General features: G+C 36.4%; 1 protein-coding gene across 1 annotated transcript in view; it reads right to left on the bottom strand.

Moving 5' to 3' along the window:
• The window catches only part of WDR25 (WD repeat domain 25), a 67,313-nt gene that overhangs the window by 23,658 nt on the left and 17,334 nt on the right, over nt 1-26,321 (bottom strand). Inside the window, exon 2 of the mRNA XM_075712709.1 lies at nt 7,923-8,070. Within this exon, the coding sequence (XP_075568824.1) occupies nt 7,923-8,070 (148 nt within the window). The remainder of the gene's footprint in view (nt 1-7,922; nt 8,071-26,321) is intronic.

Genomic DNA, 26,321 nt, shown 5'->3' with positions numbered 1-26,321 from the left:
CTAAATAAAATTAATGTGAACAACGTGAGCATCTTATTCACCTCTATACTCTTTAACCCCCTTCCTTTTCCTATTTTAACCTGTTTGATATAGATATTAACCATGCTAGCTTTTTGACTGGTCTGAGGAGCAATCAGGATACATTAATCTTAAAAGCTCAGGCTCTCCAATTAGTACTTTAAAACACAACTCTCTTTCTTATTCTCTCACACGCCCCCCAAGTGAAATTCAATCAAATGTCTCTTTTTGGAAGCTCAGTAAACAGTGTTCTGAAGAGTTTGGTGTTATTAGATGCATACATGAATTTCATTTTACTGCCCTGTCACAGAAAATGAGAAAAAGGCTGGAATGTAGAAAAGAAGAGCATGGGAGCAAAGCAGCAGTAGATAACATACTCAAAAGGGGAGGATCACAGCAGTCCAGCAAGGAAACCCTCCTATTGCTAGAACTGAAATTTATGCACAATACACAGAATCTAAATTGGACTGCTTGCCATACAAACATGCCTGAACCCAGAAAAATGAACTTTTCTAACATTTATGTGAATACATCCCTTCAACCCTTCACTTTTAGGTATTAGGACTGCAGGGCTGAAGTGCTGAAGCACATTCTCTACACAGTTATGAAACCTCTAGCACCTTAAATCTCTCAGAACCTCAGAAACTTAGGAAAAATATCCGAGAGATGGAACAGATTGCTGTGTAAGATGATGTGGGGCAAAATAGCTCAGGCAATTCAGTATGTTAAAACAATGAATTCAACTCTTAGCCCCTTTCTGTAAAAACTTTATTTAGTGTGTTTTACTACTATGAGCAGAATTCACTGCTTCCCACGCTGTAACCATGCTGTGACAGAACCTAGCCCTACAGCTTGGGAAATCTAGCTTCAGTGTTTGCTGGAGACCCTGCTCCACCTTTCTGGAAGTTGGTATTTACAGTTATACATATTTCTGTCTACAATTATTCAGTTTATTAACATTAAACATTCGACTTTTGGGGGCCTTATTTTATAAATTGCAAAAGATGTCCTTTGAGGAGAAGATTCCCTTATCCATAATAGAGTACAACAGGTGTAAATCTGCAAGATTGTGTATACCTTTATTGTGTATATATTTACTGTATTTTAGTTCCTAAAGGCAGTGTAACAAAGATTCAGCTAACTCACAGGCTGTAGAAAATTACATCTTCTGAAAATCTGTTTGGCTAATTGAGGCATACCACATACCATTTTCCTGTATGAGAGGTTGTTATTGCAAAGCAGAAAGCAAATGTTTCTCTCAATCTTTAATTTTCACAATTGCAGTAACAATATCTACTACATCTTTGCAGTGTGTTTTACGTTCTTAAAATGCTTTAATTCAATTCTTCATTCATTAAAGGCTCACCAGTACCAAACACAGTATGAAAAAAAATCTTTAAAAAGATCTTGAACATATGTTTCTGCTCCTTCATGCTGCAGCCTACTGTGAAACTGCTCAACTACGAAATCAGATATTTTAAAGGCTATTTAACACTGTGAATTTTTCACAGAACATCAGCACAGTTATTGAGCACACAATGCTTCTGTAACTGTGTTTAGTGGTCCTCAGGTTCCCACCCCTACCTACATAATCCAAAAACATTCACTTCCTTACACTGATCTGTAAAGAAAAGTGAAGCCTAAGACTTAGAAGGACATGAGAGTAATCTTGCTAAGCAGAACAGATTTCCCTACTGTGTTTTCAAAAAGACACGAGACAATATATTAAAAAAAATCTCATTACAGGCACAATCCCTCTCATGCACAATAGTGAGAAGAAAATTAGATTGATCAGGCATAGTTTGTTCTTAACAAATCAATGTTGGCTGTTACTTATCCATTTTATCTTGGCGTGCTTACAAATTGCTTTATTATTTTTCCAAGAACTAAAGTTATACTGACTATATGTGTTTCCTAATTTTTTCCCCTGCATAGTCACAAGTTTCTGGCAGGCAAAGGTGCTTGAAATATTAAATAATTTTATCTTTTACCCTTGAAAATGTCCCAAAATAAACATTTTTCTCTCTTCTTATTGCAAAGACTTTATATTAGTGAGTATAAAAAGTAAAATGCTGCTGTCTCCTAGCTGGAGAGTGACCACTAAACTATGTTCAACATATTACTTAAACCTGCTGAATTTTGGGGGGAATCTTGAGACCTCACATCAGAGATGCTTGTATGTATTCATAGAATCACAGAATCATAGAATCATTTAGGTTGGAAAAGACCTTTAGGATCATCAAGTCCAACCATTAACCTACACTACCAAGTCCACCACTAAACCAACTGAAGGTAGAGTAGTAATTAATTTCTTGTTTCTTGGCTTGGTGGCTGGATTGTTTTTTAGTGAAAGTAAAACTAGGAATTATTAAGGTTGGAAAGGACCTCTAAGATCATCAGTCTAACTGTCAACCCAACACCACCATTCCTACTAAACCATGTCCCAAAGTGCTACGTCTACCCGTTTTTTTGAACATTTCCAGGGATGGTGACTCTACCACCTCTCCGGGCAGCCTGTTCCAATGCTTGACTACCCTTTCCGTGAAGAAATTTCTCCTAATATCCAATCTAAACCTCCCCTGGCACAGCCCATTTCCTCTCGTCCTATCGCTAACTACCTGGGAGAAGAGACCAACACCCACCTCACTACAACCTCCTTTCAGGTACTTGTAGAGAGCGATAAGGTCTCCCCTCAGCCGCCTCTTCTCTAGGCTAAACAACCCCAGTTCCCTCAGCTGCTCCTCATAAGACTTATGCTCTAGACCCTTCACCAGCTTCGTTGCCCTTCTCTGGACACGCTCCAGCAACTCAAAGTCCTTCAAAAGAAAAAAAATAAAATTTAAAAAAAAAAGAAAAATCAATCAACTGAGCTTTGTCTGAGGTGTCATATAAAACCTTCATGCATATTAAAACAACATACTATCTACATAGTACTGGGAGAGAAGGGGAGGAATAGGAGAAGTCACAGCTCTCCTGAGGCGATGTTTATGTATGTAAATAAAATTCCTATGTGAACAAATGGAATTACATTAACAATAATAATGTTATATCTATAGGACTACCAAATGAGAAGATAAAAGAAAATATAGAAAAGCAAATTTGGACCATCATCTTGGAGGTATAAAATGTTCCATGAAGAAACTCTCAAAATAGTGTAAAATAAAATAAGTTTAAAAAATCCAATCAAACAAACAAACCAGATTTATGTGACCACAGTATATCTAATCAGAACTTTCCTTCAAAACTAACAGCTTAATTTCAATATCCTAGCCATGGTAATGCAAAAACTTTCAAAATAATGGGAAATTTAAATTTACCATTATAACTCTGAGGAAGTTATATTTGAAATCAAGCTCAGTCCATGAACTAAAATACAACTGCAGCATTTGGCAATATAGGAAATGTGCCAAAATTTCTTGGAACATTCCCTCTGTCATAATATTAAAGAAATGAAAAGTATCTACAATATGCAAATAGTATCAACCCAGCCAATGTTCTGCCTATGCTATTGTACTAATTCATTTGTGACTAATGAAAAATCCACTGATGAATAAAACATATATTCCAAAAATAAAATAGTTACAAATAAATTTTAAAAATACAGTTACCCTTCTAATGTTGGTAGAGCATCTCCATTACATCTGGACGTAATAGAGGTTAAATGTCTAATTTACTGACCTAGAATTTTTTTAAAAGCATTTTTTTTAGTGCTTTCTGAATATACCACTATTTTACTACTCTGTAAATAACAGAAGTGTCTGAACTATCAGTAGTAGAAAATGACTGCGAGCATGGTGTTAGTAGAGATGAACAAAACCATGAGTCTCACTGGTTCAGACTGCTGCATTATTATCACATTTCTGAAACCTTTCAAAAAGCTTTATTTTTATAAAGAAATAATGTATATAAAATAGGACAATAAAAACATATATTAACCAGTAATCTTTACAGGCAGCTCAGCTGCAGTTTTTTGATCTACTAATATTTATGAAAACCCATATTGCAGTACTGAACTTGCCCCATGTGAACTGTAGCCACAGAACCACTCACATGAATGACGCATGAATAACCTTGAGTTCCTTAAACATTTTATGCATATTTTGGATCAGACCCATACTCTGATATGTACAACAGTTTTCAAGAAAACCGTATTTGTGGAGAGTCTTAGTTTGACATGCCGGTGTTAGAACAATGGATGCTCATTTAAGATAACAAATGACGATCTATAAAAAAATTAATTTAGAAAAAGAAGACTTGTACAACAGCATTTATTTTCACCAAACCAGGACAACCGAACTCCCTGTACCTCAATAATTTGAATTCTTCTCTTTCCCTGTTCTTCATCATAGCATCAATAAATCATGTATGTTGGACCTCCAGGGGTCATCTAGTTCAAACCCTTACTCAAAGTAGGTCCAGCTGCAGCAGGTTACATAGGGGTCTGTCCACTGAAGTTCTGAGTATCCCCAAGTATAGAGACTCCACTGCCTCTCTGGACAGCCTGTTTTAGTGTTTGATGACCCCTGAGTTGAGCCAAAAAGTCTCCTGTGTTCCTACATCTGTCCTTTGCCTCTTATCCTTTCACTGTGCATCTCTGAGAAGAGCCTGGCACTGTCTTCTCTATGTACTAGGGCCCAGGATGAAGCTGACCTTCTTTGCTGCAAGAGAACACTGCTGATTCATATTCAGCACCAGGACCCCCATGTATTTTTCTGCAGAGCTGCTTTCTAGCCAGTTTAGCACCAGCCTGTTCTGTTGCACAGGATTACTCCATTCCAGATGCAGGACTTTGCATTTGTCTTTGCTGAACTTCACGAGGTTCCTATCAGCCCATTTTTCCTGTTGCAGTATCTTAGATCTAAGATAAGAACTTTCATTAAATACACTTGACAAGGGGAAGACATTTGATGGTGTAAAACTGCAGGATAAGATTTCATGGATGTGTCTTCTACCCTTGCATCAGGATCTCTATGCCAACAATAACAAAAATTGTTTTATGATTAATGAGATTTCAGTGCTTGCTTCTATTCTGATGTTGTTCAGATGACAAATATTAAAAAAAGGGAAATCACAATATCCTAGGACAAGGAACACTCAAACTTAAGTCCAAGCTTAGAAATAAAATTTCCTGGAGAATTTATTCTAGCACTGTTTGTTACAACAATGATGGCACATTGCTTTGAAGAATCTCGTAACTAGCTGTCATCAGACCCAGAACAAACAATTAGATAGACTACAATTTTGATTTAATAGGGCAGAAATTATGTTCCTAGCAGAAAAACAACACAAAATGGCAAGAAAAAAAAAAAAAAACTGAGAGCTCATGTATGTACTAAGCTGTATTTGCAACCTTTCCTAAACTTTTAAAAGTAATTCTCTTCAGATAGTTAGGTTTCTTTTGGTGAAGGACATGTAGCAATTTTTATAACACAAATATATAAAATCTATACTGAAAACAAAGATGAGAAAGATTAGACTTTAGCAAACGTGACTAGAAAAATCTTGAACCAGAACCACATACAAGAGAGACAAGAGCATAGAGCCTTAACGATAGCATTATTATTTTTAAAATCCCACCAGCATACATTTACTGCATTTAAACACAATGATAGTTAGTTCAGTCTAGCAATGGAAATTAAGTAAGATCGAAGTCCAAAAAGGTATCTAAAAGTCTTCTGTGAAGGAACAGTTCTAACATCTAGCAGTTCTAACATTATCTGAAGCTAATCAAAGAAGAAATCATCTCAGCACTGATGAAGAGTGAGGAGGAATGAATGATTCAGTGAACTAATGTAAATCAAAATCTTATAGCTGCCTTAGTGTTTTTCAAATGGAAATGAGTCTTTTTATATCAAATTTATTTGGATTCAAGATTCAACTGCTTGCCCTGTTTCTCTGAAAAGAATTGACTGAAATGTGTGGAAAAAAAAAGGACTAACTTTACAACAGGGAAGGAAATCAGAAACTGGCCTGCATGTGTAGGAAATCAGAATAAAATTCCACTCACTCATATCATACTGTTCCAAATGAGGTGTGTATCACTAAAAGTCAGGTCCAAACATCAACATCAGAACTGCAGTTCACAGGATCTGCAAGGAATCCTGCGTTCTTGAAATAAGGCAATAATGAATATCTGGTATTTTCAAAGATTATAACCATTCATTTTGCCCTTACACATACAGTTTATTTAAGTAGTTAGAAATACTACATAACACACAAGTCAGTAAGCAAAGAACCATTTATAAGCTTATCTGTTTTGAAACTTGTTAAATATAACTTGTTACTGTTATCATTGCCCAAAACACTAGAAATGCCTTCTTTCAAATGAACCACTACAATCAACTTAATCCAGACTACTATCCCATTAATGGATAGTTAAGTCAAAGAGATGTTAGAAATTAAAGTATATGATTAAAATTATGTATCTTTGGAATTTGTTCTATGTTTTTATAAAATGAGATTTTTCCCCACAGTAGTCCCTTCAAATGACTCAGGCACATAAAATCTATTTTCTGCTATAAATCCCATTAATGGCAGTAGCCATTCTGTTTAGAATTTGTAAGCACTACAGTCAAAATCCGCTTGGATTAGTAAGATTCAGTTATATATGAGACTAGAAATGAGAAGGTTGCTGCAATGAGACTGAAAATAAAAAAAGATGAGAAGTCTGACAAAATTAATGACTTGGTATGTTAACCTCATGTACTACTACTACATCAGATATATAAAGCTCTTTTCCCCATTACAAAACCTGAATATTCTCAAAACTTCAATATTCCATAACTGTGTCACATGTTTTACGTTCCCAAACTACAACAGCTCCCTTCCAGCCACCATTGAATTTAAATACTTCTGGTATGACAAATGCTGAAAAATATAAACTCTTAGAGCATGGAAAGGAATCTTCTTTTCATGCGAACAATATTCACAAATTTCCTTGGCCACTTTCCCAGTTCATCTGAATAGAACTTCTGCTCTCCAGATAGTCACATACAATGTACTACTTACTTCTATGTAAGAGAAAACCCTCCTAGACAAGAACTTCTTGTAATTTTTGTAAGGATTTCTTTTGTAGTCTTACAAAAAAATATTGCACCTTTGCAGAAGTTAAGCATTTAAAAATAAATTAAGTGGAAAAAATAAAGTTGCAACTCTTCAGTTGACAAAATACTATTTTAGGCCTAATCCTTCATTTATACACACACAGAGGTGCCCTATTATGTACAGCCCCAATGAATGCTGCCATGATGCTGATAACATACATAAAAGAGAGAAGAAATATAACTGACAGAAGAACTTGAGTTTGTGAAGGAGACATGAGGAGAGACAGCATCCAGGAAATCAGTTGTTAAGGTCAAAACAATCAAATCCCAAATCAAATTCACAACTGCATCAAAGCAACACAAGAGCAGTCTCAAGGTTTCATATGAGAATTTAAGTTTCTATACTCCTAATTAAGGTCTTATTCAGAAGAAAAAAAACCCACCTAATTAACTTTAAGCACCAACTTAAAACCAACCCAATTGAGAATAAGGTACAAGCCTATGTTTAAATTAACCATATGCATAAATGTTACTGAAGTCAGCCTTAAGAGGCTCTTCAAACGCTTTAATGAATGATCATGACAGAGCATAAAAAAATACACGTTTCATTCTGTTCATCTGCGCAGTATCTGACAACAGAAATTACGTGTGATCATGAAGTTAAGGACATTTCAGTTTTCTTAAATATCTCCAACTACCCTTAATTGCTGAGATTTTTTTTAGTGAGGACACATTTCAAGAATTCTAACTTTGATCTATAGATTTTATCCATATTTTTAGAAGAAAGAATAAGGCTAATGAGATCCAGTTATCTGTACTCAATAAAGATAGGGTTATAATGCACCCTTACGTGACCTTTACCTGTCTCTACATCTGTTAAATGCAACATGGAATCAAAGCCCCCACTGAGGATCCTTCTTCCACAAGATGACCACCGGGCAGCTCGAACAGCACAGGAGTGACAGGAATATGTTTTTAAACAGCAGCCTGTATCTACAGCATCCCATACCTAAAAAAGAAGGATAAGGGCAACGTTATAAAGAATCACAATAGTTTTTTCAATGTACTGATAAGTAGCTACAGCAAATCATCATGGCTAAGAAAGTTTTGCATTCCGAAGTTGTATCTACTAAGCTGCAAAGGTCTGTTTGAAATAATTGCACAATCAATTAGAATTAGGGCACTTAATTAACAAGGCACAAATCAATAATACATTTTTATGACTTGTATTATTTCTTGAAATATCTACATTGCTCTCAATGGCAAGTCATGTTACACTTTCCCATTCAAAATGCTGTCCTACCTCTGTACAGGGATGTATCCAAATACATTTTCCCTTTATATCATTATTCTTTCAAATTTTTGTCTCTATCATATCTTGCTTTCCATTGAGTAAGAGGAATCCTAGCAGATTACAGCTTTCACGTCTGCCTATAGATAGGCTAGTATCATAGTTCTCGCTCAGTTTGTAATTTTAAGTAGAATTTAACTTCAGCGAGGAGGCAGATAAGAATATCATCATTTCTAAGGACTGGTCAAGTCCTCTCATTTTTTCAGTTTCTTCTGGACAGAATTAGGTTGATGCTGAGCACTTCTGAAAATCCTATTGTAGTAGTTATACAATTTTTTGAAGTATATAACAGCTAATATTTTCAAAACATAAATAGTCCTGCTCATAGTTTTTTAATAATTTTTAAAGAGAAAGGCAGTTGCTTCCAAATAATATATTTTAGAAAATATAACTAGTCTGAATTATAATTTCAGTTACCAAATATAGTTCACAAGAATCAAAAGCACACCCTTTTCATGATGCTCTTTTTGTCACAATTTTAAGATAAAATTAGAAGTCTAGCAATAAATCCTACATTTTATTACTTCTAATACTAGTAGTACAAAAAAATCAACACTTTGACAGTGCTTCATGATAGTTTTATTGCAGTTTCACTAAACCCAAGGCAGTTTATTGCTTTGAAGTCACCATTTTACCTCATGGCACTTCTCTTTGAGATTAGTCATTTTCATCCTGCCAAAACTTGCAGGATGAAAACAACACTGCCTATGAACTTAGAAGGTTATTCTGAATTTTGTCTATTCTAATCAATTTCTCAATTCTAACATTGTTTATATAATGCTGGGAACAGACTAGACAATTAACATAACACAAAAAAAGACTTTGTTTAAAGTGAGATCAAATTCAACCTTCATGTATGTTGACACAAGACCACCCAAGTTAGTACCAAAATAAAACTGCATGTTTGTGCATTTTAAAGGATGTTAAAAACAAAAACAACTCACTAAAATAGAAAACTTAACTAGATGTTTGCTTTCTTGAGGCAACAGCACAATTCACACTACAGGAGAATGTAAAGGGGGAGAAAAAAGCAAGACTTTTGGTAATGTATTTTAATCTTCAATTATATTTTCTTCTTACTGGACAGAAAGGACTCACTGACATTATTATTATATAGTCCATACTCAGAAGACAACACTCCATTATAGAAAATTATTTCATCAAAGTGTCTTCTAGTACGGAGTGTAGTTCTGCAATGCAAAGCAACCAATTATCATTAATTACTTGAATAGTCAGTTAAGACTGGAACCGTGATGGCCATACCCTAAGTATTCTATCCTATCCACAAGAAAAGAAAACAGGAAAATTTTAATATTAAACTGCTTTTGAAAGTAAGTTTCTCTACTTTAATGAGTTTTAATGATCATTTCAAGCTTCACAGTATTAAAAAGGGTTAATTGTGTCTTGGAGGGCTTTTAATATGAGGAAGCTAATGAATGAATGAAGATGAAAGGAAAAACAGGTGGTACATGCTTCAGATATTTTTCTGTCATGTTTTAGTGATTAAGTATGAAAACTCAATTTTCACAAGAAGGATGAAGTAAAGCAAGTTCAACAGCACTTCTGAGTTCCCGCTTGATTAAAAAAGAGCTGTATAAATGGAAAAAGCACACCCCGAAAGCAACACATTTCCCTCCATTATGTGAAACAGAACAAACAATCGACTCCTGTGGATGAGACCACTGACCATGCACAAGGGACAAGTTACCAACTACCTTTTTGCTCAGGTAATGGTGGTGCTGCAATGCCTTCTGGAATTAGAGCCATGTGGGCAAACCAGTCTTGACTAAGGAAATTCACTTAGTTTATTGCCAATTAATGTAACCTTTTAATTACAGATTCAAGTATTGAGGAAAAAAGATCAAGAGTTAAACGAGCACTTAAGGAAGCACCTTCCCTCCCCAGGCCCCGCTTCAGTCCAGCACTTCTCCTCCCCTATTCCTACCCCAGCTTCCCATGTTTTCACCAGGCATTACACTTGGTCCCTTCCACATCCCTTTGGCGAGACAACGGCCATCGCAGGAGGCTGGGGTCAGGGCCTAGAGGTTTCTGGTTACCTCTCCTTGCGTCTCCAGATGTACATCTCTTCCCCTATCTCCTCCCATTGCCTTCTGTGTGTCCTCACACACATCCTCATGTTTGTGTCCTCTGCCCTCGGCAGCTGCTCCTTTTCTTCAATATGCGTGAACAGAGGCACCGCACGCTGCTCTGAAGTTCTGGCCCACCATGAGTTGTTTTCATCCATTTCAGAGCAAGCTGAAACCAGCCATAGCAGCACAGGGCAGCTCACGACCTCCTCCGCACAGAGGGGAACCCTGCAGCACCTGCTACCATACCCTACAGTTTATGCCCAATACAAGCAGTCAGTTCAGACGGAAAGTTAGGACAGAACTCCATCAAGATATGGTCCAATGCAAATTCACTGGAGCCCACAAATGTGCTTTTAAACAACGCTGAGAGGTGCCACTTCTGCTGTGGCTTCACAGCTTAATGGATGGAGAAGTCAAACACGGCAGCAGAAGAGGATGGCAGACCCTGTCTTGCTGTGCAGTGGCAATGCTCTGCAAGCTTCATCCAGGCGCATTCAATCCTAGGTATGGTTCCATATGACCTGCCTGGGATTTTCCTTCAAGCCTCACATCTGCTGAACTTAGCTCAGTGTAACTTTGATACATTAGCGTGTGCCCTGCTGCAAGGAGGATACTGTGCAGTGCATCCCCAGAATAACTTCAGAGTTTTAAGTTTCAATATTCATCTTCCATGGGAAAAGGGAAGCTCTACTTGCTATTTGCAACAAGTGGTATTTGATATTTAGAGTTAGCTCTTCAGCAGCCACTTAAGAGATGCAGTCATGCCCACAGAAAGTCATGTAAAGGTGAGCCATTGCATATCAAGAAACAGAAATGGGTGCGCAGAACCCAAAACAAGGCAATTAAAGGACAAGCTACGCACATTCTGTACAAATAAGAAATTATGAAAAGGTGGGAGCTATGAATGCTCAGCTGTAACAGAACCTGTCTGTCCCAAGTTACAAACACTGTTGTGTCTCTAGAAGCGACAGAGATGTTAACTGTGTTGCACCCACAAATGGAGAATCTACTGTATATTGTTACCAAGGAAAGATGTTTCAAATCCCATCAAAGGACCATCACAAAGCCACCATCAAGTCCACATTTTCTTAGAGAGCCTCTTAAGTAGTTTCCCATTCCTGTCATATGGCATTTCTACTGCTTAATCATAATAAGGGGAAAATGTAGCTAGAGGGAGAGTTCCAACATACTCCATCCAAAGCTTCAGAAGAATGTCTACTCAGTAGCTGATGCTCACTCTGTACAGGCAGCCGCTGTCATTAAAAAAAGGAGGAAGAGGGTTGCAAAGGGATGACTCCTTTGCATGTGAGTTTGCCTCTCTCTGCCACTCAGATGCCAGGTTAACAGATTCTCATGGATGAAAGGCATTTCAGGGTTTTTCTTTCAACTGAGATAGTCAAGTGCTTCAAGAAAACCTTGTGTGGAAATTATTTTTTTCTAATCTTTCTTTCTTCACTTTTTCCATATGCTGGATATGCTGGCTCAAACCAGGATGGAACAATAAGCCTGAAAGACTGCATGGGCATAACCAGCAGAGTCGATGAAATAACCCGCATGCCCGAAGAGCACCCAACATGACGCCTGAGCCCAGAAGTATGTTCTCTAAATTACCACAGTAAATAATAAACAAACAGACACTAATCAACTGGTTTAGAGCTTGGCAATTCTGCAAGGAATATAGAACTAGGTTACAATATAGCCACTGGACTTCAGCCTCAAAAGAAACAAACCAGGGGACAAGAAAGTCCCCTACGTTTTAGGACCATTAAAACCTTCCTATTTCAAGTGAGTGAAGTTGTTGATCATGCCTTCTCTGCGAAAAAGTAACATGAATTACAGACGCTTACAGAAGAGGATCCCAAACTCATTCTTCTGAATGGTACCTACATATGACCTCAGAAAAAGGATTTGTATCCAAGAACAACGTAAGGCTGAAGGCAAAGGCCACAACACCATAATTTAAAAAGTCATAGTTGTAACAACTACAGCTTTAATTTCAAAGTAAATGTTTTTAAGAAATTAAGTGTCTTAGAACTATTTAGAATTGTATTTTAAATACCAAAGGCTGCTAACTTTAAGCATACCTAGTAAGGAATACCTTTAAAATAAAGGTTTATAAAATAAACTCATAGATCTACATGGAATAAAGGTTTACATATTTAGTACATAATAAATTACTTGGGCAGAGGGAACAGTTCAATAAAAAATACACAGGCTGAGATATATATCTTCCTTCATAGGCATTTAAACACGTATCAAGTATTATAGGACTAGACACTATCATGCGCCTGTCTGAAAGGACAGATTTATATTCACTATTTTTACCAAGAGATCAACTGTTTTAAGTATTGTTGCTTGACTTCAAAACTCAGATCTTGCAGATACTCAGTATTATTTCTAGATGAAATACTAAATTCTCATTAAACCTGAGGTTGTTAATTTACCTTGTCGTGTCAGATGTGATTTTAATTGCTCAGTTAAGAACTTAAAAGCACACATTTCAGCCTGCTACTCTGAGAATACTGCTTATTGCCACATATTCAAGCAATGTTTTACATTATAAACAGTAATCAGTCCATCCTTCTGCTTTACAAAGAATCCTGAAGACAACAAAATACGCAACTGCTATTAGGAAAAAGGCACATATTACTACTGTATTATCTCCCCTAAAACTATGATTATAAACTAATGAATTCTCCGATATTTGAAAGAAATAAACAGCCAAGACTCAAAGCTTTGAAATTCGGTAGTTATTTTCAAATATTTTCTTCAATGCCTTTCTGGCATTAAGGTATCATGAACACTTTAATTGCATTTTTTCCAATTTTATTAAAATTGGCTTTAATATGTCAAGCTGGTTCATATTTCACAACTAGTTCTTACTCTTCTGTACTTCACTATTTATAATACTGCCTTCCCATTTCTTTTCCATCAACTGCTTTCCTTTCATTTTACTATAGAAAGTATGGTGATTACATAGTTATCTGCTAGGATTAATATATGGGGCTAAAATGGCTGGTACAAACAGCCAAGTGACAAAATTATACTAGAGATTTCTTTACAAAAGCAATTTTCTTTTTACTTTCTCCAAGGCATGTTGTAATTCAATTGCTCTTTCACATTCTTCATAATATTTGGAAATAAAGGCTTTAGAAGTTGCTTGCTTTCCTGTACAGCTTAGGAACATTGTGGAAACACATTTTAGGTGATATAACCAGATCTCCTCACTCTCAAGATCAAAACTTCACAAATCAGGTAAGCAACTAAACAATATAACAGATGAGATTTATTATAGATTATATGTTTCCAGATCCTATCTTCTGACTGAAAGCTTTCAGGAAAACAGCCCCTGAAAATAAAGTACTTTGGGTTGAAGATAATAAAAACTCTCTTGGTAAGTCACGAAAGAAAGCACAAGAGGTAAACATTCGATGAGTAAATAGCAGCCACAGAAGAATGTTCAGGGGTCTGCTAGGCTATCACCAGCTCACAGGACACAGAATAAAGGCTTTTGTCTTACTGACCATCCAAACTAGGCATTCATTCCTAGAAAAAAGTCACAGCAATATAAGCAGAGTAACCAAAGTAATGTGAGAACTCATCTAGCATACAAAGATTGATAAATTAGGAACTGAGCACGTCTACTCCATTGTCATTCTATGATTGTCTCTAACATGCTTGCCTCCAAGCAAATTAGATTGCAGACAAGAAAATACAGCAGTCTGACTTTTAGAAAGAGAAAGGTATATCTATTCAAACAGACTGTCACTAATTGCACAGTGAACCCCAGAACAATGATTCAATTGTGATAAATTAGAGGTTGGAAGCAAGTATCAGGAATTAAGTTGTACGCATTTTAAATTTGCATGCATAAAGGAACTACAGCAGAGCCAATCAAGGATACTAAACAAGAAATTAATTTCTGGAGCATGCATAACAAAATTAAAAACTTTTTTAATAGATCGATTCAAGTTAATTTCAACATAACATCCATACTAAAATAACACAACTCTTCCCCCTCCATTTAATCACATTGTGCCATTCTTCTGTAATTACCAACTTCCTCTGTCAATGGCTCCTACTATGTGAGCAACAGCAAGAAATCGTTTCCAACTTCTCAATTAATCTGAATACAAAGATGGCATTTAAGAAACAGCCCTGTTCAAGGATGGTGTGGGATAGTATTGAGTTACAGGAAGCATGAAGAATTCCTATGCTTCGACTGGAACATATACTGCTGCCTTCCAAAGCATGCTCAGGTTGCTCCACAGACTTGTGAAGTTGGAGAGATATGACCCTCTCCTTTCCCTTTTTGGAATAACAGTGCTCTCTGGTGTGTCTCAAGGAAAAGAACCTGATTTTTTTTCTTTTTTTCTTTTTTTCTTTTTTTCTTTTTAAGTGCAGAACTGAATTCATCTCTGAAATTTGAACATGTCCTGTCTGCTAACATGCATTGATTCAAGAGAATGGTACTCCCTGAACCATACTGCTTTTCTGATCTCATCAATATCTATATACTGTAATTTTTAATAAATACAGTTAAGAAGAAAGCCCCACACTTTCTACAGAAAATCATGTCTCTTCTAGTTTGCAAAGCAGGCTCAGAACTGTAGTTTAAAAGGTTCTTTCAAAGTCAATGGGCCAGAGGGCAGAAGTAGTCCCACAGAAAAATTACACAAAGGTATTTGCTGCTGCTGCCGCTTCTTCAGATTCCCCGCTCGGATGAGGTGCAGCTTTGGGCAGGATTGCAAGAGTTAAAAGTGCCCCTTGGGTATCTCTAACCAACAGCAGAAAAGATAAGTCACCCACGTACACAGGTACATTCTTTTGTTCATAGAATTGAGGCAAGAGAAAGCCAGGAAAAAAGCAACAAATAGCTGAAAAAAAATAAATAGCCAAGCATTAGAGTTGGTAGGTGTGCCTAAGACTTCCAAGCCACTGTGTGATTGAAAAAAATCTGATCTTGAATGGGCATGGAATGTAAATGTATAAATTCCTAAACTACAGGAAGATCTAGAACGTTTCACTGTTGTTTCAGTTAGTGTCTTCTTAAAATAGTGAGCTAAATATAGTTTTAGTAGAAGGCAAAATTTCTTAAAAGGAGAATTACAAAATGGATCACTGTCTTTGCACTCTTTTGTCTAAACAGGTAGTTAAACTGTGTAAAAACTAAGAGCTAAGGTCCAGGAAAAACTACGAGCTAAGGTCTAGCTTAGTGTATAACGTGTAAGTGTTAATAAACTTATTTTCATACAGTTATGAAGGATGTAAATAGACATTCAGACTATGATTGATGATATTTTGGGCATACCAGCTTAATTTGTAAACCAAGTGTCCCAGAAAAGAGTTTTTCAGCAGGATTCTGTAAAGCTAGATAAAGCTAACACATTCTCAGATGTGTTGAACACTTGCCCCAGGAATGTTTAAAAGTGTGCTAGGGAACATATTTTAAATGACATCCATCTTCCTAATCTAGGCATGGTGTAAGAAGTATATATCAATGCTGTCATTTGAGCAAGCACATACAGATTTCCGCTAGGTTTTTTCTTGCAGCAGACGTAACTCAAAACACTATTATCTTACTAATCCAAAGCATAGGACTAGGGACTGATAAAAAAGAGTCAGCTTTATTATTGCTTTAATAACTGAATAAGAGTTTGTATTTGGATAGTTTATTACTAGACTACCCTCACTACTGTAGAAACAAGGAGAATGTGAAGTAGCAAAACATAATAAATTCTATCAGCTGAGACAGCCAGAATAAGGTCTCACTTCATTTTTTTTTCCACCAAAAATTTTAGTATTAAAATGTTTGAAGTACATTTATCAAATCTTCTCTTCTACAAAAAAAAATATATCAGTACATTAGATCTTAAGATAGCTCTTATTTTGTATGGGGCTTTATTCAGGCATTTTCAGTTATAATACTAGTAGCATATTGGTAACCAAGCTAGCAGTATTACTAGAAACTAGTCGGTGGTATGAAAACTGATTTGCAAATATGTCAACAAGGTTTAAACCTGGTGAATCTAGCAAAGGCTGAGTTAAATACAAACACTACATTTAGCTTCAGGAGGCAGCACTAACGTACTAAGCATGCCTATGAAATACATTTCCAATTATTTGGTGTGTTTTATTTTAATCTTCCTTCCCACAGAAACTCAGCAGCCCTTTCCCCAAGGAAGGCTCCATAATTGTTAATTGTGAAGCTTCATTTGGGTGGTTTTGCCATTGAAGGGAAAATAAAAAACTAACCAAAAGTGTACTTTGAGCTGCCAGCATCCTATAAAATGATTTTAAGAAAACACTAATAGAGTAAGATAAAACATTGACATTTTAAGCTGGCAAAGGGAGAGATAAGGTAAGTAAAATAAGAGTTCTGTAAAAAGAAAACGAAAACCCCACACCACTATGGCAAGACCTATTCATCTGATTATATACAGTAAAGGAATGTTCTTGGTAAAGCTCTAATAACGAGAGCTACTTCACTTAAGCTTGTTTGTCAGCCATCTACTCTTGGAAATACATCTAACTATTCCGTACTTCAAAAGCCAACCGGTAGCACTAGGAAAATCTAATCAGCCAATCAAAACTGAAAACATAAATAATTTTAAAGTATACAAACTGGCTGGGGGTTTGCCAATATAAATCATTAGTGTAGCCTCCGTGGGAGCCTTTCAAGTCAAAACTGGCAAACAGAACTCTTAAGAAAGCTGTAAATTATAAAAAAAAAGGGTAATGGTAAGAGACTGAACAAGACCGATATAAACATTTCATAGACATTTCTATTAGAGACTTTGGAAATTATATATTGCCATTGTATCAAAAGGTAAAGTTTTACCCCACATGCTATATTTTTCTCAGGACATACTAATCTCACTTGCAAATAACTTTTTTTCCATCCCCTTGATTTGGAAACGGAAAAAGTAAAGAAAACATGGACACTAGTGAGTTCCTATTTCTTGGATGTTATTCATACCTGGAATTACAGAAAGACAGGCAAGATGGATAGCTGGGACAAGACACTATTTCCATTTAGTGCTTTTCAGTATTCTTCCCCTGTTAATTAAACACAGTTTCTGGACAAACAAGCTCAATCCTCCAGTGTTTCACCACCCTCTCAGCAGGAGGTCTTCACTTTCAGTTGTTTGGATAGCACATACACACACATTTTGTGGCCGGATGAAATGTTGCTAAACATTGACAAGTAACGCATGCATGGATGTTGCAACATGAAATATTAGAATACTAATAACATACTTAATTGCTCCATTAAAGTAAATAAATGCTAGAGTATTACATAATTATTCAGAAATAGGCCCTGCTGCTTTTATAAACTGAAGTCACAGATTAGAATTAGTTTGTTTATAAAGGATGTTTATCTAAAATTAACATCTGTGTGCTAAGAACTGAAATAAAACTGTCGAAGTATGAACAGGGTGAAATCTGGGCCTGCCAGGTCATTTGCATGAAAACACAGTTAAAAGTTTCAAACTTATTCAATAGCTGTTATATTTGAGTGCTTTCATGACACAGCAACTCATTGTAAAATTTTCTTTTTATTATGGCATATCTGTAGCTGTGCTTGTTGAGCTGAAGTCATGCCAGATTTATAGTGAACTATTTGCATTCAACACCTGGGCTTCACGAAAATAACAAAGCTGAACAGGCACTTTCTTTCAGGCTATTTGCACAGAGTAACATAAGCACTGGATATGTAATAATCTACTTCTTCATGACACCTAGCTTCTGAGTCACACATACACATGAAATAAAGGCTGTACCATGACAAATCCTCCTCTTGGAGAGCAAACGAATTGAATATACACATTATTGTTATTTCGCCACATAGACAAAATTTTACAAAAATCAGTTACTTCCTTATTATTGCTGAGACAGACAAAATATTTAGGTGTGGAAGATATACCTAATGCAACGATCAAAAAAAAATCTAATACTTCCTTTATTTGGCAGAATGGTAACTTAGAGGGTTTGTTATATTTAACAAACCAATGAAAAAATTAAGGAGAGCTTAAATTGTGTTGCCACAGTCCATTATGAAGTGCAATTATGAGAAGGTAAAATTATTTCAGTGCAAGTCGTCAGAGAGGCCATTAAGGTGCCATTAAAAGACCATTATAATGTTTAACTTCAACAGCAAAGCTACTTCATTACAAGTCATACCACCATCTTAAGGAGAGAAATGCAATTCTCACCAAAAAGAGGTATTGTAATTCCAAATAACCGCATCATCTTCATATTGGCTCTTTTATTTGCAATTTTAAAGTTTGTTAACCGTCTGCTTTCTTATGTAAGAATTAAGACCCAAGTGGTCCAATTTCCAGATGTGTTGGCACTTACAAGAGTCATTAATGCCAATGGAAGTTGAGGGTAGGGGGTTAAAAAACTTTAAGATTTAGATTGAGTTTGAAAATTTGGACTTTAATCTCTCAATGTTATAGCATCTACTATAACTTACCCTCCTAACTGAAGGAATATTAACACCACTATTAATTTTTGATTAAGCAATTAGCAGTTTCATACACATACTGCATAAGTATGCAGTTGAGAACAATTAGACAATATATTTATGACCACCTGATAAGCATTTGGGTCTGAAAAAATATTGCAAAATTACTTCTACATTCATTAACTACATAGTGAAAATAGCTTCTCTTTTCAGCCTAGAGATTTTCTAACCTTTGCTTCACTTTCCACCAAAGAGATCATTTCCCTCAAAATCAGAGTAAGTTATCCCTGCAGAAAGTTTGGGTTATTTCAGATGCAGTTACAAGGCTAATCTAGCAGTTACCCCAACGTGGCTCTGCCACAGTGAAGTGACTGATGAATAATTTCAAAGACAGGAGATGTGTCAGAGAGAGCTGTCTGGGCCTCAGCATGTTGTGACACAGCAGCACACACGATGCTTACAGAGCGGCATCCTCTCTCCATGCACCAGCACAGCCACATCACGAGTGATTTGCGGCTGACCATGGACCAGACCCGTCTTCCTACGGATGAGCAGAGCTGAATCTAACAGAGGCACCACTCTGGAGGGAGGGGTTCAGGGGAATAGTAACCAGACATTTTGTTACTAAATATGGTTTTAAAAGGGTACTGTTAGAGAATGTGCTATTAAGTGGCGATAATCAACAGCATCTCCAAAAAAAGCAATACTAAAGTAGGTTTCAATCTGCCTCAGTTTCCAGAACTGAAGGAAACCCCCAGTGGGGACACAGACTATGCAGCTACCTTAAATCAACTGTCAAATAATGGGCTTTTCTTAATCACTTTTTATGGATCCCTTAGAAGTAATCTGTGTTCCCAAGATCCAGTAATCACAGACTTAAGACATTACTACTACTACCAAATGATATTTTTAGAGTATCATTACATTATTGAAGTATGATCGCTACTGTGCAAGCTTTGGCCTCTCATTTGTTACAAATGTACTTCAGCTTTGAACCTCTCATCCAAAATAAATGAAAATTGATTAACTTCAACAGTAGTTGATTTTTCAACTCTCATAATTAAAGGTGGAAGGGGGGTGAGACTTGGAACCAGTGCATCTTCCTTGAGGAACAAACTATTTAACACCATTTAGAAGTAAAAAATTTTTCCCCAGACAACTCAAAATACACATTGCAGAGTCAAAGTGCTAAACATCTATATATACACACACTGTTTAAACAATACCTGGAATAACCAGAACCACTTACACACTTAAAATCAGTTATGAGTTTGAACAGTGACAACAGTATTATAAAATAGCATAGACACATCTAGATTCTACAAATAAAAGAGCATCCCATAACATGTTGCACATGCCTGATGTTAAATACCACATTGAAGAGCAAAATAAAGCAACATTCTATTTTTTTAAGTGTCATAATACTTTAAGGATCAATATCTGTTTTAATTCTTAACATCTTTGATCACTATTTAAACAAAAGGTTTTTAAATTTGAAGTAGTGTTTTTAAAGACACGTTTTTAAAATGGAACTTAAGAGCATTTTTAAATGCTGGAGTACTCCCATATTCACTTGAAAATAAAACGTATCTACAGTTCCTTGTTTGAGGGGGTTTTGGGTGGTTTTGTTTTTTTAAAAATGAGTTTCATAACACAATCATGGACCACCTGACTTCAGTTCATTGTTTTGTTGCATCTCAGTGAACATCTAGTTAAGATATGGCACCAAGCTTTGAGTTTTATGGGCACAAAGTTTACTCATGTGCAGTGTGTAGCAAAGAAGTTTGTTTTTTAAACAGGGCTGAGGGCTACAAGTTTCAAATATGCATTTATTTTTAGTATCACAGTGGAATATAAGGCACATTTAAAAAGTGACAAAATCAGTTTCAACAAATTAAATACAGTAGGAGCTACATATCTTACTTTTTTAATGAACAGGACTAGCAGCACAGGTTCCACCCCCACTAAAATATTAAAATTTAAAATAAAATATAAAAATATTAAAATAAGCTCAGTAAGATGATCTTGCTGTTTAAAAATACTTCCAGGGAAGTGGGCAATGAAGAGAAGCACTAAGACAATTCAGTGTTCCTTCAACAGCATCTGATTTTTCTACAGGAATGACTGCCACCCCCGTGGGGGATATAAACTAAAAATTGAGGAGGCATGTTGAACAACCAGAGGACTATCGCATTTTATCACCTATTCAAACTATAATCAAGATGGGCAGTTACGCAGAACTGTGTGAAAAAGCAGCTTCATTTCTGGTAATACGTATTAGAGCTTTAACTCATATGTTGGTTAGAACCTACAAGATAAATCTGTTCAAAACACAACCATTGTGCAGTTGCTAGCATTTTTTATTGGTTACATTTCTTTACAGCGTTAAAGTTGAGAGAAAACTGACATGTTTATTTTCATTACTTTTACGTATTTTTTCTACACTGCCAAGTGAAATTTGAAACTAAAATGTCATTATTAACAAAATTCTCCTGAAACCATTTTATCTTGCCTGCTTGTTTAAAAACTTCAGGGAAATTACACCGATAGACTTTCAAAACACATTGATTCCTTCTGCAAAAGCACATATTTGTTTGTTAGAATGTTTTATATTGCACGTATGATTTTAAAAGACACTAGAAAATTGCAGCCATTTGCAGCATAAATTCGTCACATAATGAGATCAAGACCTCTGAATACACTGATCCTTCTTCCGACTTTTATTTTGGCAGACAGAGTTTTCCCAGTTCTTCTTTGTTCTTAAAAAGGAGAGATTCCAAAAGAATGGAGATGGAAGAGACGCAAGAGCAGTGTTCTTTCCCCTTTTGGAAAACTCCCAGATTTGGGAAAATCTGCTTTTCATTGATATCAGACCCCACTCTAAATATAGCCCTGTTGGCCAAAAGCCCTTTAAAGGCCAGCAAGACACTTGCGGGACAGAAGTGTAGCTGGCAGCAAATACCCTTGGAGAGAGATGCCAGCTCCTCAGACCAGTTTAGCATCCTATGTACTACGTAGCTCCCTTCACTGCTGCTTTCAGCATAAACTCTGCAGTACTGAGACCTTAAGTGAAGGCAAGTGAATTGCTCACATCGCACACAGCACTTGCGCGTCTCTCTAAAAGGCAGGGAAGCTGCAACCTCTGAAAACTATACTAATCTAAACACACTGGGAACTGCAAAAATTTGAACATATATTAAGGTGTAGGATCCATGTTATCATGGATTTGAAGAGATTTGATTCTGGCTACATATTTTAATATCCAGATGAATAATTAATTCAGGACTGCCCACCATGGCTTGTAGTAGCATTTAGTGAAGCTATATTACACAATTAGAAACAAGCTGGAGTGATCTTTACCTTCAGAAAAAGAAATATCAGAGCCACCTGGCAGCAGAGCAACTTTAACAGCTTGATTCGTTTCCACAGAAATAGCCTTATCCTGCAGGAGTTCAGAAACAGAGGTGAAGAGAACGGATGGTTGCAAGCCCACTGTTCGATTAAGTTCTTGCAGTAAAGGTCTTGAAGTAAGAGCAGATTTTTTCCATTTCCCAGCGTGGAATACAGTTTGAGAAATACAACGAGCAGACTGATTATTTAAGTGACACTGAGGGTAAGACTAAACTTCGGTTGTAGCAGAGAGAACTTTGTACTAGAATCAGTTTAACCAGGACAACAAGAGAGCATTGAAAAAGGTAATTTATTTTGATAGCTTATTTAAAATTATACCTGATATTTTTAAACTGTGCTGAAGAATACACCTAGCCTGAAAGCTACGGGGATAAACTTTGGTTGAGGTCTTTTCAAGATTTTTCTCCATTAAGATGTTATTTAGCAGGATGGATGTAAAATATAGGAGCCTCCACTTGTTCCAAGTTATACCAGGTTCACGCAGACTAAGAGTCTTTCCTATTTTTCTTGTGGAAAACATCCTGCTTTATAACAATTGTTTGTACTATTACTGAGCTATTAACAATTTTTACGTGTCTCTAAGAACTGGGGAAAGTAATGGGGAAAGCGCACACGCAGTTTATGGTCCAAGTGACAAAGGTCTTTGGGTACAAGGTTTGGTCTCCTGCTTCCCCTCGAACAAGCCGCTATGTATGTTGTGAATATTATGCCTTCTAACACACACATTGAATTGTTGCATGTAAATTGGAAGTGTGTACTTCCTATGTAAATTAAAGAGCCTCCAGACAACAACTCCCGAGCACAAAACTGCCTTTCATAATACTCGCTGACAATTCCTCTTAGGGAGATCAGCACAAGGTGCAAATCTCTCTGCTGCAGGAATTCCTGCTCAGGTGGGTCTCCGCTGGATGGCTGAAGGAAAATTTTATTCAGAATGAAGTCTGTGAAAAATACTGTTAAATCCTGGAAGCTGAATAACATCACAAAATTAATAACATGGTGAGATACAAGTGATTACATTAAGGATGTTTGCATTTCTGGCCACCCACAAGGAGCGTCTCTAGTCTTTGGAAGTGTAGGAGGCAGATGCCCCAAAGACCTCGGGATTTCTCAAAGGTTCACATTTGGCTCCCAGGGTGTTCAGTGCCTCCTGTAAGATCTGCTGACTCAAAGCGAACAATTTGCACCACAGATGGGGATGGCTGTCTTCCACAGAGCCTAGGTTTTCTTTAATGTGTGCAGCAGCGCACACAAAAGATACTCACTCCCTCAGCATACTCCTGACATTTAAATGCAGTAGAGATGATCCTGCTCTGCAGTAGCTATCTAGGAAACAAGCCAATTGTAAAACAACTTGCCCATTTGTAAAATTTTTTTTTTTTTCAATTCATCCAAACACACACCACAACTCAGTTTTCTTCACACAGTGCAGCCATCACCATAACTATTCCTTGGCCCACTGGTGGGGCCCTGGACAGTTGCAGGGCTGGTAAGCATGCCAGAAAGCTTACTGTGACCGACAGACGTCTTGCCTTCCCTTCCAGCTTCCCCCATGTTACAGACAAAAATATTTCACTTCCACATTTGCCTCCAGCATGCTGGGGCCATTGCACTGATTCCTGCTCTTCACATCTGTGTGTCTCTACCCTAAAGAGACAGGTACAGTTTTGGTTTTGTTTCCCTAGTTGGTAAAGACCCCACCAACATTACGCCAACTGTCTCAGGTTAACTGAGACTTGACTAATTCACAGTAATTTTAGCACAGATGTACAACATCGGCTGTGTCATCCTATTTTCTTTTTAAGTATATTCACTTTTCAAGTGAAGTGATTACAGCAGCTCCTCTTCTCCAAGCAATTTACACAACGTCAACATGCATCATTAGAATATTTAGAATTCTTTTTTTTTTGAGGGAACTCAAGTATCTACATATTAACAGCTTTACATAAAACAAAACTGATTAGCTTTTGTTATTTGTCCTTTGCATATCTATGCAATCCATTAGACAGAAAGGGGCCTGGCATTCATATGACAAATAACAGAAGATTGCAGATATGTTTAATATTCCTCTTTGTAATATAGTTCAGTTCCTATAACATCATTTAGATTGCCCCACAGAGTTTCTGTACTTTGTACTTTATAACATTTAATCTCTCTCCTGCGAAATCTTGAAGAACAACCTATTACATAAGTCAACCCAACGGTAAGTTACTGACAATGATTTCATGAAGGCCTTCATCCCAAAGGGCATTGGTAGGTAATTTGCAAACCTAATGTACATCTAGTCAGCAGAGAGGGTTTTCTATGTTCGCTTACATTCCTATAATGTAGTACAGTGATACAGCCAACCTGAAGTTGAACAAGAGATCTTTCACTATATTTTTCATAAACACAAAGCAGAACAGTTTGCATCAAATTTTAAGACTCAAAAAATAACCTTGAAAGAACAGCTAGCTAGTTCTTTCACATCCTCCAAAAGACTTTGATAAATAGCCTTTTCTTTACTAATACATTAGGGGGCTGTTTACTTTAATAATAGTTTTAATACAGCCTCAATATTAATTTAAAAAAAAAAACCATGTTTTTTTTTTCTTAAAGCTGATAAACATCTAAAAACTGTGTACTTACTTTACCTGGCTATCACATGATGAGAAAAATGATAGCAATTTAAGATACAAGCTGTGCCTTAAAGAGGGATTATTATTGCTGTAGTTTAAATGTTTCAAAGCTGTTTTCCATATGTAACTGAATTTTTAAATTTAAACTAGTAATACAGCTCAAGTGACAAGTCCTGCTATAAAAGTGTGGGTGAAAGCATTTATAAATACTCAGAATTGTACAAGTTAAAAAGTATCTACTATATTAGTCTATAGCAATACTTTAGAAATTAAGTAAAAAAACTTGCAAAATTATTGTGGTTTTGTCATATTAAGGAGAGAGTATTACTAGCTTTCATTTTACAGCTGGTATAAGAGCATACCTTTGAAGCTGGAAAAGAAAATAATAATACTCCATACTAAAAATCTAGAACCAGGTTAAAAAAAGCCCAGCTTTTTCCTGTTTGAATGTTGACATGAAACCATGAAGCAATGGCAATGTAGAATTATCAAGGAGTAGACACGAACATACTGACACAAACATTGCCTGGCATTTACACAGGACCCAATTAAGTTATTTTTAACTATATAAGCAAAAGTAGTATTTAGATATTTGTACGATTACGCACCACTGCCCCTCCTACACATTTTTTTCCTAAAGCCTGATGAACACACTTCATTTTAGCAAGCAATAATGCATAATAATTTTATTCTATCAGTACAGACTGCCCCTGGCTATATTCATGTAGTGCCAGCCTACACAACCATCACATCAGTGCAGTGGTACCATGAGACATCCCACTGTTAACGTCACCCCAGAGGAATAACTACTGATCTCATGAGGGCATCACACCAACCCTGCTCTGCAGCTTTGGGCACCCAAGCTGGCTTGATTGCTCTGTGCAGTGCAGCACTGAAACATGCACATAAACCCGAAGTAACTTCCATCATAGGTCCCAGGGTGCTTGACTCCTTGGCACTACCACAATACAATCTCACATCAAGTAGAATTTGGTTCAGCATTTCTCACTGCTGTATGACACACCTATAGGAAGTGTTACTTCACTACTGCAAGTCATTGCATTTACTTCACTATCACTATGGAACTAGAGAATGAATAATTTAAAAATTAAAAGTTAATGTAAATATTGTGGGTTTGGGTTACTTGGAAATTCTAGTAGCATTACAGGCTTCTGCATATTAACAAAACTTTAAGGAGATTAGTGACCAGTTTTGAACATATTTTTCAGGAATATTTAATTGCTATTTAAGCACATTAAAATGAACAATTTCTAAAATAAACAATCATGTCAGCAGCTGCATATCAAGTTTTTTGATAAA

The sequence above is a fragment of the Pelecanus crispus genome, chromosome 6 (assembly GCF_030463565.1).
Source record: "Pelecanus crispus isolate bPelCri1 chromosome 6, bPelCri1.pri, whole genome shotgun sequence".
In the NCBI taxonomy this organism is placed as follows: Eukaryota; Metazoa; Chordata; class Aves; order Pelecaniformes; family Pelecanidae; genus Pelecanus; species Pelecanus crispus.
The sequence above is the reverse complement of the archived record's forward strand: the minus strand, read 5'-3'. Positions and strand labels throughout refer to the sequence as shown.